General features: G+C 57.1%; 1 protein-coding gene across 7 annotated transcripts in view; it reads right to left on the reverse strand.

The window, feature by feature from the left end:
• Nucleotides 1–13,395, reverse strand: part of LOC117648549 (potassium/sodium hyperpolarization-activated cyclic nucleotide-gated channel 2) — a 34,514-nt gene extending 21,119 nt beyond the window's left edge. For 2 of the 7 annotated variants that reach the window (XM_034391068.1, XM_034391069.1), the window contains exon 1: nt 13,148–13,393. In XM_034391068.1, the coding sequence (XP_034246959.1) occupies nt 13,148–13,258 (111 nt within the window). In that variant the 5' untranslated portion in view covers nt 13,259–13,393. Of the gene's footprint in view, nt 1–13,147 lie in introns of all 7 variants that reach the window. The other 5 variants (XR_004587909.1, XM_034391067.1, XM_034391070.1 and 2 more) reach the window with 5 other exon arrangements.
• Nucleotides 13,396–14,304: the final 909 nt, after the last annotated feature.

Raw genomic sequence — 14,304 nt, forward strand, 5'->3', positions numbered from 1 at the left:
CTCTCTCTCTCTCTCTCTCTCTCTCTCTCTCTCTCTCTCTCTCTCTCTCCTCTCTCTCTCTCTCTCTCTCTCTCTCTCTCTTCTCTCCTCCTCTCTCTCTCTCTCTCTCTCTCTCTCTCTCACTCACTCACTCACTCACTCACTCACTCACTCTCTCTCTCTCTCTCACCCACTCACTCACTCACTCACTCTCTCTCTCTCTCTCTCTCTCTCTTTTTCAGAGTGATCTTGAAAAGAATGTGCGTTCGGTCCAGAACGAGGAGCAATGGGGAGCAATGCTCGGTTAATTGGATGTACTCCGGAAAAATACGACGATTTTTCTCGCATTGTTTACCAGACGGTCTTTATTAAAAACGTATCGTGCGTAATCGCGCAAGAGCACGTCAGACGAAGCCTTTTTCCCTTTTTTTTTCGTCACGCGTTCGTGCTGGTCGGTCGGGTCGTGTTGTCCGAGACTCGCTACCCATGACACCAGACATCATTCCGCCAATTACATTCTCTCGCCACGCGTCGTAATCATGTGCCTCGGACAAGAGAAAGACAAAAACAACAAAACTTCGGCGCGCTCTCTCTTGTTTTTACCCACGGCTGCTCCACCGGATTTTTTTAAAACTATGTTTTTTGCTAGTAAGGACTTTACCTGTTTTCTGCCTTACTTGCTGGATAAATTCGTTCCGTTCTCGGGGCACAGTGGGCCAGAAGACCGGTGGAGGCGACCAAAACTCTAGACGCGTTTTGAGCTCCAGAGTCGCTAAACGGGACTCGAATCGAACGTGTGACCCCACCAATGGATTGCTCTCCGAACGAGGAATCCATTGGTGGGATCACACGTTCGGTTCGAGTCCCTCTTAGTCCTGTTTAGCGACTCTGGAGCTCACAACGCGTCTAGATTTTCGCTCGCCTGCGCCGGTCTTCTGGCCTACTGTGCGGGGTATCACTCAAAGGGCTCGTCACATGAGAGCGAGGGAAGGCCTTGACACTGAGCACCAATTGAATTAAGGCTTTTTTCAGGAACGCGACACAATTCCCTTGCAGCCAATTAACCCAACAGCACAGCGCGACAGAAGCATGTGACACTTGGCGTACAGTCACTGTGAAACGCGGCACAGCTTTTCAGCGGCTGATTGAGGGTTCCCTCAGAGAATACAGGCTAGTTGTGAAAAAAAATTGTGAATAATTGTGCTCATGCTACCGGAACTAGGGACTCGAACAGTGTACCGGAACGGTAACAAAGACTCTCACTGGGAAGGGCGAGGGGCCAGAGGGGGGCAGAGAGAGAGAGAGAGAGAGAGAGAGAGAGAGAGAGAGAGAGAGAGAGAGAGAGAGAGAGAGACCCCCTGACCTTCCCATTCATTCATTACAGGACCAGGCCAGGCTCTCCCACCTCCTGCCTAAATCATGCACGGCAGGCCCAGCCAGTTGATCGCTTTCTCGCTAGATGCCGCCACCTCCGCGTCGAACCGGATAAACCCAGAGCTTTTCGCGCCCATAATTGGTCCAATCAGTTCCAATAAGGAAACGATCCAGGCGGGCCTTGCCGCCAAGCGGACCGCGCCGCCATGGCCGCCAGCCGCGCCAGCCCGCCAACGGTACAGTGCTGCCAAAGTCCTCGTTTGCAGAAGTGTCCACCGCGCGGTCCACCCACCGGGCAGCCGCCGCACAGTGGGCCAGAAGACCGGTGGAGGCGACCGAAAGCCAAGGCGCGTTTTGAGCTCCAGAGTCGCTAAACAGGACTCGAAACGAACGTGTGACCCCACCAATGGATTCCTCGTTCGGAGAGCAATCCATTGGTGGGGTCACACGTTCGGTTCGAGTCCCGTTTAGCGACTCTGGAGCTCAAAACGCGTCTAGACTTTCGGCCGCCTGTGCCGGTCCTCTGGCCCACTGCGCGCCGCCCGCAGCCTGCGCGGACTGTACCAACGCGGTCGGTCAGGCCGTGCGCGTGCGGGTGAACGGCCAGGCCCAATTTGCATGCCTCTGCCTGCACTAGAAGGTAGAGTAGCAAAAAAATTTCGGTCCAGGTGCGGAAAAGAGGAGGTATACGAAACGAGCTAGAGAAAAGCACGAAGGCCGTCTCGGCCAGCGCCCGCCTAGAGTACTTTCTCGGTGACCTAGCCTTACCTATCCTTCTCACGTATTGCAGATAAGACCCAGCGTATTCGCCCTGCTCTCTCTCTCTCTCTCTCTCTCTCTCTCTCTCTCTCTCTCTCTCTCTCTCTCTCTCTCTCTCTCTCTCTCTCTCTCTCTCCCTCTCTGTAAAAAAGTCGCGCCGCTTATAAATGGACTCAACGGCAGCCAGTGGCACGATCCCGTTTCGGCGGGAAATTTGAAAGAGAGCACGCGATTGGCCGGCGCGACTTCGGCACGTCGTGAAAGAAACGGAGTCATTTCTACGGCAGGCTTCCGGAGGCAGACATCGAGATATCGAACTGCCGACGACAGCTTGTCGGCGAGGCGGGACGCGTTCGACATACAGAGAGCCGCCCACCCATCCATCCGTAGCACAAAGCTCTAGACGCGTTTTGAGCTCCAGAGTCGCTAAATGGGACTCGAACTGAACGTGTGACCCCACCAATGGATTGCTCTCCGAACGAGGAATCCATTGGTGGGGGTCACACGTTCGGTTCGAGTCCCATTTAGCGACTCTGGAGCTCGAAACGCGTCTAGAGTTTCGGCCGCCTGCGCCGTCGTCTGGCTCAGACTTCTTGGGATTCGCTACAGCAAACGAGATGCATTATATAATATGCCAGGAAGTTAGGGCTGTTCAACAAATCCCCCTCCGCCCCCTCCCCCCTCTCCTTCTATTCACCAGAAGGTCGGGACGGGCAGTCCAAGGGCAGGAGGTCAAAAAGCGTCCCCGTCCGGCCGTCGCGCCACGGCAAGGGCCACGGCCACACACTGTAACGCCTCACCTGCAGAGACAGACTGCGGACACGAGTTGGCTGAAACCACTGCACAGCACACCGATTCCGAGAGACGCTTTTCGTCGCCCTGTCTCTCTCGCACTCACGGGGCGTCCCGGGTAAGTGTGAGAGAGGCAGGGCGACGAAAGCGACTCTCGGAATCTGTCTGCTGCGGGGATTGATGTTCACGGCAAACTGACAAAGTTAGTGGCCGCGTCCCTCGTCTCTTTTATGCCTCCAGTGCCTCCAGCCCCGACCACAGTGGGCCAGAAGACCGGCGCAGGCGGCGAAACTTCTCGACGCATTTTGAGCTCCAGAGTCGCTAAATGTGACTCGAACCGAACGTGTGACCCCACCAATGGATTCCTCGTTCGGAGAGCAGTCCACTGGTGGGGTCACACGTTCAGTTCGCGTCCCATTTAGCGTCTCAGGAGCTCAAAACGCGTCTGGGGATTTGAGCGCCTCCACCGGTCTTCTGGCCCACTGCGGCCCAGCCAGGCCTCAGCTCCAGGGTACTTGTACTGTCACCGGCTGGCCTGCAGCAGCCGCTGCCTCTGCCTCACCCCCCAAAAAAAAGATAAAAAGAGGAGCACCAAAAAAAGTTGGGGCCACTGCAAAAGAGCCGAATCGTGGCGGAAATGCTGAGAGGAAACGTTTGCCTGGCACTGAGGCGCCTGGAAAGGTGCTTGAGTACTGTATTTATTCCGAGAAAGCCGGGAAAGTCCTTGACGCTGGGAGAGGGACTTCACCCATTTCCCCCTTTTCCGCTAAGTTTCCTTCCCGACCCTCAATATCTTTCATCCCATTGCATTCAATTCGCTTTTGTTCTTTTCGTTCGCGTTTCTCTTTCTCTCTCTCTCTCTCTCTCTCTCTCTCTCTCTCTCTCTCTCTCTCTCTCTCTCTCTCTCTCTCTCTCTCTCCTACTCACTCACTCCACCTCACCCTCTTTCTCTCGTCCTCTCCTCTCTCTCTCTCTCTCTCTCTCTCTCTCTCTCTCTCTCTCTCTCTCTCTCTCTCGTCACCTCCGCATCCAACCCCCGTTTTCCAGACAACTGACTACACACGGAACACGGCCCCCAATCCGCGCGTGCAGACGCCCCCGCCGCCCCCGCTCCACAGCACACTGCTTCCGAGAGTCGTCTTCGTCGCTCCGTCTCTCTCGCACCCATAGGGAACGCCCCGTGAGTGCGAGGGAGACAGAGCGACGAAAGCGACTCTCGGAATCAGTCTGCAGATGCTCTCTTACCGATGCACATCAGTGTGTGTGTGTGTGTGTGTGTGTGTGTGTGTGTGTGTGTGTGGTGTGTGCGTGTGTGTGGTGTGTGCGTGGTGCTGGGAGCGTAATTAGGCGGGTCGAAAGGGGGGGGCGAATGTTGAAAAGTTGCCTACCTTCAAGAGCCTGGTCTGATAGGTAATTTTTAGGGACGTGGTTTGGGGAGGGAGGGGGCTGAATTCAAACAACGTTACAGAAATGAGGGTTGTTACAAAGTTTGAAGAGGATTCACTTTATTCTACATTTGTTTGGACTCATAGCGAGAATTTAGAATTAGATAGCTCTCAGCGAGCGAATCGAGCCAAAAGCTATAAATGCTTAACTGTCTGAAACGTTGTTTCCGAGTACTACAATGGGAAGACTTTTCGTCTAGAAGGGCTGGCGCACTTGCTTCCCCCCACTTGCCACGGAGCCGAAATTTAGAAGAGGCTTCCTGTTGCGAGCGAAGCGAGCTAAAGCTAAAGCCTTGTTGAGCGGGACATGTTATAACTTGGGTCTTAGTCCTAGGGTTCCAGGAGATTTTAAACATTACCAGGTACATATTTGATCCACGAAGCGGAAGAAGGGGGTAAGTCGAGTTGAATCCGTGCACTTTTGCAAGGCCTTAACCTTGCAGGTGGGAGAACAGGTGGGGAATGTCATCTAAAAATAGATGCAAGAGGATGGGACTTGTCTCACCACACTTATTTTTGGACCAAATTTTCGCTTACGTTTACTTGATAGACTGATAAGAGGTCACTGAATCAACTCGACTTAACCCCTTCTTCCGCTTCGTGGATCTTTTTTGGTTGGCCAGACAAACAAATGGTTGAAAATGAAAATACGTTGCAAACAAATTTTCTTCCCGGCCTAAGATGGTTAAGGATCGAAAAAGGGCACACATGTATCAGTCATAAGGTACCTCAATCCTGTTTAACGTTCCTCCGCCGCGCTAAGCCATGCTTCCGGAGTGTTGGCCAGCTCTGCACCATGGGAACGCCCAGTAGCAGACGCCCCGAGAAGCGATCCCTCCAGCGCAGCCCTAATACGAGCTGGTGTGTGTGTGTGTGTGTGTGGTGAAGCATGTGTGGTGTGCGTGTACATGGACAGGAGCAGACGGCAGTGAAGCACCAGGCAGGTGCGTTCCCCAGTGACTATTATGTGCCCCTTTCGGGGGTCGCCCTCCCGGCGCCCCAGGCTGGCCCTCGGGCAGACGGCGGCCCGGCGGCGGGCGGGGCCGGGCGGGGCGGGGCGGGGCGGGGTGGGGCGTTCCCGAGGCGTTCCAGGGGCGTGCCCGCCTTCGGCGTGCTTCTTCGGGCCGCCTTTACTAATGCAGTGGCCTGATGGCCGGGCCCGCCGGGCCGCGGCCGGGCTTGAGGTGGGTTATGGCGGGCTGCACTCGGCCCCGCCGCCGCGCCGCCCAAATCCAAGCCCGCCAGAGAGATGTTCCGCGAGCACGGCCAAAAACCGCAACAAACTCCTTCCCACTCATTTTGAACCCGACACGTGGCAAAGTGAAGACTGGCGCCGGCAGTCAAAACTCTGGACGCGTTTTGAGCTCCAGAGTCGCTAAATGGGACTCGAACCGAACGAGTGACCCCACCAACGGTTTCCTCGTTCGGAGAGCAATCCATTGGTGGGGTCACACGTTCGGTTCGAGTCCCATTTAGCGACTCTGGGCTCAAAACGCGTCCGGGATTTCGATTTTTGCGGCTGGCCTTTTTCTCGCAGTGTCCTAGCCGCGCTCCAGGTGACTATTGACTGACTGCGGAGAGGCAGTGGCGCATCGCCAGGGGGCCGGCAGGGGCGGTAATGGCGCGGAAGGGCTGGAGTGAAAGTCAAGGTCACGCCAAGGTCACCGCAAGGTCACGCCAAGGTCACCGCAAGGTCACGCCAAGGTCACCGCAAGGCCACGCCAAGGTCACCGCAAGGTCACGCCAAGGTCACCGCAAGGCCACGCTAAGGCCTCAATTTTTTTTTATTAGCGTTATACCATTATTTCGTCTATTCAGCGACGGCAAACAGTCAGTTTCGGGGAACAAAAAACCGTGTCCAGAGAGACCCGCGAAAGCTGCCCCGAGATAGAACAGGGGCGGGGCCGCGGGGCCGAGGGGCTTCTGAAATATTCAGCGGCGCAGTGTGTTATATGACGGTCTGAGCGGGGCGGGGTGGCCGAGCCGCGGCCGGGCTACGGCCGGGCCATACGCCGGAAAACAGCGTCGCCGCCGCTTACGGTGTAGCGTGCAAGCCTCTTCACCTAGAGCGGACAAGGACTGGACACGCCAGTTGCTAGTTCAGCCGAACGCACTTTTTGTTGACGTCCTCGTTGAACGCGCCTGCTTCACGCGCAATTATGAACTCGGAGTAAACCTTGAGCAGTGTGCTTGCCGAGTGCACTCGCTGACGACCGGGCCCGAAGAAGGGCGGTCAGAGTCCCGGACGCGTTTTGAGCTCCAGAGTCGCTAAATGGGACTCGAACCGAACGTGTGACCCCACCAGTGGATTGCTCTCCGAACGAGGAATCCATTGGTGGGGTCACACGTTCGGTTCGAGTCCCATTCAGCGACTCTGGAGCTCAAAACGCGTCCAGAGGTTTGACCGCCTCCACCGGTCTTCTGGCTCACTGGGTGTCGGAAGGCCAGGCGGGGCGAAGCAATAAGCAGCCGCCTTCCCGGCACACTGGACGAAACGCAGGGCGGCCACTGCGAGATGGCAATCGCAGTGACTCACCGCCGCCTTGATCGCCATCCTGCAGGCCCTGCAGACCAGAAGGCGGTGACCCACAGCCGGGCAAGGCGGGCAAGGCCAGGCAAGGCCAAGGAGAGCGAGAGTGGGGAAACAATGCGGCAGCAGCGGGCTCATTTTTCTTTAACGGAAGGTGCAGCTCGGAAGTCGGGCGGGGCCGAAGCCGGCCGAAGCCGAGGAAGAGGGGAGACGCCAAGCGGAAGGGAAGGAGGCGATGAGGAATTCAGGGATATCACAGTGTGCCAGAAGACCGGTGGCGGCGCCCAAAACACTAGACGCGTTTTGAGCTCCAGAGTCGCTAAATGGGACTCGAACCGAACGTGTGACCCCACCAATGGATTGCTCTCCGAACGACGAATCCATTGGTGGGGTCACACGTTCGGTTCGAGTCGTGTTTAGCGCCCCTTTAGCTCAAAGCGAGTCGAGAGCTTCGGCGGCCTCCACCGGTCTTCTGGCCCACTGTGCGGCCGTGGAAGGGGTGAAGGTGAGACGGGAAGCGGAAGAAAAGGAGGTGATGAGGAATTCGGGGGATAGGTGATGTATTGCTACTCGGCACCCAGCAATTTCCGGTGGTGTGGCGTGCGCGGCGTTAACACCTCACTGAGCACCTCGGCGGGCCGCACCTGTCGGCAGCTGTGAGCCAGCTGCACGAACTTCCAGCCAGACCCCAATTAATCCAACGCCGTCAAACTGCAGTCTCCATCACGGATATTTAACGAAGGTGACGTCATACGCGTTATAATGGAACTTTTTTGAACCTTCGAAAATTATTCTTTGAGTAGTACTGCGGACGTTAATTAAACCCAGGACAGGCACTTCCAGGCCCAGAGTCCAGGGCGCTCAGTGCAAAGGACCCAGTCCGGCCCGCAGTGGGCCAGAAGACCGACGGGACCGGTCAAAATCCCAGACGCGTTTTGAGCTCCAGAGTCGCTAAATGGGACTCGAACCGAGCGTAGGACCCCACCAATGGATTGCTCTCCGAACGAGGAATCCATTGGTGGGGTCACACGTTCGGTTCGAGTGCTGTTCAGCGACTCTGGAGCTCAAAACGCGTCTAGAGTTTTGGCCGCCTCCACCGGTCTTCCGGCCCACTGTGGGGCCGACTGCCCATGCAGCCGTGACGTGCCGCATCAGTGCGCGCCGCCGGACCGCCGGACCCAGACTGGACCGCTCGAGCGGCACGCGGCACAGACTCCGGGATTCCAGGGGTGTTCCGGGAGAGGCGGCTTCACCGGGCTTCGCTCGCTCCGAGTCCCAGAGGGCCAAGGAGCAGTGCAACTCGGCGCCAAATTCTACCGGCCGTCGCACAGTGGGCCAGAAGACCGGTGGAGGCGGTCCAAATCCCGGACGCGTTTTGAGCTCCAGAGTCGCTGAATGGGACTCGAACCGAACGTGTGACCCCACCATTGGATTGCTCTCCGAACGACGAATCCATTGGTGGGGTCACACGTTCGGTTCGAGTCCCGTTTAGCGACTCTGGAGCTCAAAACGCGTCTAGAGTTCTGGCCGCCTGCGACGGCCTTCTGGCCCACTGCGGCTTCGAAAGCGCCCGCCCCCCCTCGGCTAGAACTTGACCGGCTGCAGGCAAGGCGTCGGGAGATCCACCCGAGTCAATATTGTCCGGCGCAGACCACAGGGCACGTCCAGAAGGCAGGGCGGAACGGGGAAAAGAAAAATAACAATCCAACGGTGGCCGTGTCACTTTGGAACTGACAATATGAACGGGACAAGTTTTCTGCCCTTTGCGGGGATGCGGACCGAGGCGAGAGGAGCTCACTGTAAAAACTTACGTCAACTCGTCATCTTTTGGAAAACATCAGCTTGAGGTGAAAATCCCAATGAGGGTTTTGTCAAATGGAGTCAAAAGCAATTGTCGTCGATTTGACAGTAGACGCAACAGTGGGCCAATTTCAGCAGCAGAGTCACTAAACAGGAGTCGAATCGAACGTGTGACCCCACCAATAGATTCCTCGATCAGAGAGCAATCCATTGGTGGGGTCACACGTTCCGTTCGAGTCCCGTTCAGCGACTCTGGAGCTCAAAACGCGTCTAGAGTTTTTGCCGCCTCCACCGGTCTTCTGGCCCACTGCGGGACCAGAGTAGAAAAGAGGTGCTCGGAAAAGCAGCGGAAAGTGGGAAAGGGGGACGCGCCTAATGATGCAGTCGCTTGTGTGCACGTCGCGGCGCGCCACAGTGTGGGCACACGGCCGCACGCTGCACTGCAGGCCGTGGTGGCAGGCCAGGCCGTGCAGGCCTCGATGGCGCTGGCTGAGCCTGGCTACACCTCGTGTTCATCATCCTGGCGCATTAATAATCCAAACCGAAAAGGAGCAAGGGAATGAAGAGAGCCAGGGTGTTTACCGCCCGGCCGAGTACACGATCCTCCTCGTGCACAGCGGCGCAGGGCAGACAGACAAGGAGGGGGTTTGTGATTCAAATTGCCTACCCAGTGGGTCAGAAGACTGGCGCAGGCGGCCAAAACTCTAGACGCGTCCTGAGCGCCAGAGTCGCTAAGGACGACTCGAACCGAACGTGTGACCCGACCAATGGATTCCTCGTTCGGAGAGCAATCCATTGGTGGGGTCACACGTTCGGTTCGAGTCCTATTTAGTGACTCTGGAGCTCGGAATGCGTCCGGGATGTTGACCGCCTCCACCGGTCTTCTGGCCCACTGTGTGGGCACACTGTGGGCATACCGAGGGCACACCCGGCCCGCCTTGGGCCCCACCGGGCCCCATCCCTTGCTACTTAGTACTGGGCTGCAGTCCCTGCACTGGCTATCGACCAGTGGGCCAGTCCCTCGGCTAGGCCCTCGGCCAGCCCATCAAGGGCGCCAGGACCGCCAAGGAACGCGCTGCACGCGCCACTTTGCAGGGCCGGGGCCACGTCCAGAAAAAAAAAACCCTCGTCTACGCTAACATCATCTTTGCACGCAGATGTCGTTAAATAGAATGCAAACCTGTTGCGCTATTTTTGCCCCTTTTCTCTACCCCGGGCCTTGAAGGACTACCTACCAGAGGAAACGGGACAGCCTTCCAAAGACTTCCAAATTGCCTACCCGTCGCACAGTGGGCCAGAAGCCCCGCGCTAGGCGGCCCACCAAAACCCTTGATGTGTTTTGAGCTCCAGAGTCGCTGAACAGGACTCGAACCGAACGTGTGACCCCACCAATGGAATCCACATTCACAGGGTATTCACCCAGGGAATGCCCAGGGAACCTGTTCCACTTCGTACCTACACCTGCGTTTACGTGCAAGCCAGTGGTACGTATCCACATAGCGCAGTTTTGCGTGTACTAGTACGTGAGTGTGACATCAGTATGTGTGTGTATGTATGTAGATGAGTTTGTGTCTGTGTAGGTCTCTCTCTCTCTCTCTCTCTCTCTCTCTCTCTCTTCCTTTTCTGCTCTGTGTTGTGTGTCAGTGGGGTGGTGTGCGAGGGGTGTGGTGGGGTTTGTGTGTGTTGACGATGTGTGTGTGACGATTTTGTGTGTGTGACGATGGTGTCCCCCAAGTGTGGAAGGTCCGGTGCGGCCCAATCCGGCGAGCCCAAGCGCAGCAGGCTTGCAGCAGGCTTGGGGCTTATTTGGCGGCACTAAGGATCAGCCGACCGTGCCGTGGGAGGCCCGAGGGCATTACTTTCAAGGATTAGAGAAACCAAAACAATCCTTTCATCTTAACCCCCCTCTTCCCGGTCACTCGCTTTTTTCTCTCTCTCTGCACCGGTGGGTGACATTGAAATTATTTTAAAAAGATTGCCTACACGAAAGGTGGGATAACCATCACGTAAAGTCCATGTAAAACATCAAGTAAAGTAAAGAAATCTGGAAAGCAAGATTCGCGAGTCACGAATGATTGGCACACCTCAGCGTGTCTTCCTCTTGACTTATGCTTCTTGAATTATTTATCAGTTTTTAATGAGACCACAGTCTCTCTCTCTCTCTCTCTCTCTCTCTCTCTCTCTCTCTCTCTCTCTCTCTCTCTCTCTCTCTCTGTGTTGTGTGTGTGTGTGTGTGTGTGTGTGTGTGACTGTGTGTGTGTGTTGTGTGTGTGTGTGTCTGTGTGTCTGTGTGTGTGTTTGCTGCCTTTTAAACTCAGCGGAAGAGGAAATATCCGCAAGCAATATTTCTCTCGCACACAGCCTCCTGCAATCTCGGGCATGTTCAATTAATGGCGTCCCTTCACTCGGCGCGATAAACGAGCCGAGAAAAGGCGATTAATTCGACTGCGCCGCGATGCAAGCCGAGAGTAGTGCGGAAACATGAGAACCTGCGCCGCAGCGCAGTAAGGCCGAAAAAAAAAAATTAAAAAAATTTCGGGAGTGCCAATAGCTGAGCCGAGGAAACTGAAAAACAGAACACTGTTCGTTGGTCGGCATTTCCTTTACAGACTCGCATAACGTACGCAAAACATTCAGAAGCATAAAAGCGGCTCGAAAAGAGCGCTCAGTGGGTCAGAAGACCGGCGGGCAAAATTCTAGATGCGTTTTCAGCTTCTGAGTCACTAAATGGGACTCGAAACGACCGTGTGACCCCACCAATAGATTTCTCGTTCGGAGAGCAATCCAGTGGTAGGGTCACACGCTCGAGTAGAGTCCCTTTTAGCGTCTCTGGAGCTCGAAACGCGTCTAGGATTTTGGCCGCCTCAAGCGGTCCTCTGGCCCACTGTGGAGAGTGGCAACACTGTCACCAACTGCTTTGACAACATTCTTAAGAGAAATCAGCCTCGAAATCGTCCATTAAGTGCCGAGCGAAATTTCGACAGTGTGCTGCGCTCGTTGGAAGCCCTCGTCATGTGTCGCCAATCAATTACTGGGTGTAAAGTGCACATAAACAGGCAGACACCAGAATGAAGCCAATAGAACCCGGTCCCGCTGGTGGTCCACCAGTGTACCGGCACGACGGCCACACTGGAAATAGCCTGCCAGCTCGGCCAGGGCGGCTGGACACGCGCAGTGCGTCAGGCCGCCAAGGCCCAATGGGACAAAAATACACCGGTGCCAATTGGGACACAATCGCCGAATAGACAGGTCAAAAGACTGTTTCAGGAAAGGAGCGGCTGGAACGTTCGGCCGCACAGTGGGCCAGAAGACCGGTGGAGGCGGTCAAAAACCCCGACGCGTTTTGAGCTCCAGAGTCGCTAAATGGTACTCGAACCGAACGTGTGACCCCACCAATGGATTGCTCTCCGAATGAGGAATCCATTGCTGGGGTCACACGTTCGGTTCGAGTCCCATTTAGCGACTCTGGAGCTCAAAACGCGTCTGGGGTTTACGCCGGTCGTCTGTGCGGCTCTGCACGAGTGTGGAGCGCACAGAAAACTGCTATCCCGACGACGTACACCGCGGATCCTGAGCGACTGAGCTCCTAGAGAGGCCCCAGTGACGCAGGCCTTGTCAACTAGACTGCGGCCGGCCTAGGATGGAAGCCTGGATCCTGCTTTGGCTGCAGCGATGCCGAGAACAGATAGGCTTCCTAAAGAAGCTTTGGCTTTCTCACTAAAATAATTCTTTCAGAGAGTCACTAAAGTAGTGTAGAAGTAACCCAGCACGCCGCATGCATTAAAAAGGTCCTCAACAAAACCACAGCCAAACACACGGACCTAGGTCCATCGTCCGGGGAAGTCCATCCCAAAGCTCAAAACGCGTCGAGAATTTTGGCCACCTCCACTGGTCTGGTCCACTGGTTCACAGTGCATGCTGCAGCTGAGCGATTTCGGACAGTCGCTCTGTCTCCTTCGCACACACGGGGCGTCTCGCAGGGGTGCGAGAGAGGAAGCCTCTACAGACCTCGGTTGGGGTAGCGGCGGCGGGGCTGAACTTGAACTTTCACACGGCCGGGGGCATCGCCGGCGGGTCGCGGCAGGGGAGGAGACCTCCGTGGAGCAGGACATGAAGACACTGAGCCTCGTGGCCGCCAGGGCCGCCAAACCCTGACACACGTGTAAGGCCGGCGCGACCTTCTATCACGCACGCACAGTGGGCCAGAAGACCGGTGCGGGCGGGCAAAACTCTCGACGCGTTTTGAGCTCCAGAGTCGCTAAATAGGACTCGAACCGAACGTGTGACCCCACCAATGGACTGCTCTCTGAACGCGGAATCCATTGGTGGGGTCACACGTTCGGTTCGAGTCCCACTAAGCGACTCTGGAGCTCAAAACACGTCGAGAGTTTAGTCCGCCCCCACCGGCCTTCTGGCCCACTGTGGCACACGGCCCTACACCGCTAGATGGGGGAAAACACGCACGCACCACTTTGCCGTTGTTGTTGGCGTTGTTGGCCGCGTTGGCGGTGGCGGCGGGCGGCGCGTACATCAGCCCCGCCGTCCAGTCCATCTGGTAGTTCTGGAAGCGGGACGCCATGGCGGAGGCAGGTGGGCGCACTGTAGGTGGGTGCTGGAGGTGGGCGAACTGGAGGCCGGCGCACTGGAGGTGGGTGCACTGTAGGTGGACCCGCTGGAGATGGGCGCAGCACTGGAGGTGGGTGCACTGCAGGTGGGCGCACTGTAGGTGGGCGCGCTGGAGGCCGGCGCACTGTAGGTGGGCGCACTGGCGCACTGGAGGTGGGTGCACTGTAGGTGGGCCCGCTGGAGGTGGGCGCACTGTAGGTGGGCCCGCTGGAGGTGGGCGCACTGGAAGTGGGCGCTCTGGAGGTGGGCGCACTGGCGCACTGGAGGTGGGCCGACTGTAGGTGGGCGCACTGTAGGTGGGCGCACTAGAGGAGGGCGCACTGGAGGTGGGCGCACTGGAGGTGGGCGCACTGGAGGCCGGCGCACTGTAGGCGAGGGTGCAAGGCGCGTGCCGCTAGGGGGGGCGACGCGCGGCTGCCCGTCTGCGCTACACCACGCCACGCTCCGCCACGCTACGCGAGGCCGGCTCAGCGTCGGCCGAGCGGCAGCGCGACACTGATAACGAGTTGGCTGAGCCTCCGTCACGGCGGCCCGAGCCGAGCCGAGCGGAGCAAGAGGAGCGACAGCCGCCGGAGGAGAGGGAGCGCCCGAGCGGGTCCGAGGAGTCGCTCTGTCTCTCTCGCACCCCTGCGGACCCTGCGGCGCGCCCCGTGAGTGCGACAGAGACGGCACGCTGGCCGCACGGGCCGGCCGCACAGTGGGCCAGAAGACCGGTGGACGCGGCCAGAACTCTAGACGCGTTTTGAGCTCCAGAGTCGCTAAATGGGACTCGAACCTAACGTGTGACCCCACCAATGGATTCCTCTCCGAACGAGCAATCGATGGGTGGGGTCTCACGCTCCGTTCTAGTTCTGTTTAGTGACGCTGGCGCCCAAACCGCTTCTAGAGTTTTGACCGCCTTCACCAGTTTTCTGGCCCACTGCGCCATGGCGGCGAAAAAGGAGTGATGCCCGCCCCGGCCGGTATCCGAACCCCGACCGCCGCCTATGCATTATACCG

The sequence above is a fragment of the Thrips palmi genome, unplaced genomic scaffold (assembly GCF_012932325.1).
Source record: "Thrips palmi isolate BJ-2018 unplaced genomic scaffold, TpBJ-2018v1 HiC_scaffold_3, whole genome shotgun sequence".
NCBI classification, from domain to species: Eukaryota; Metazoa; Arthropoda; class Insecta; order Thysanoptera; family Thripidae; genus Thrips; species Thrips palmi.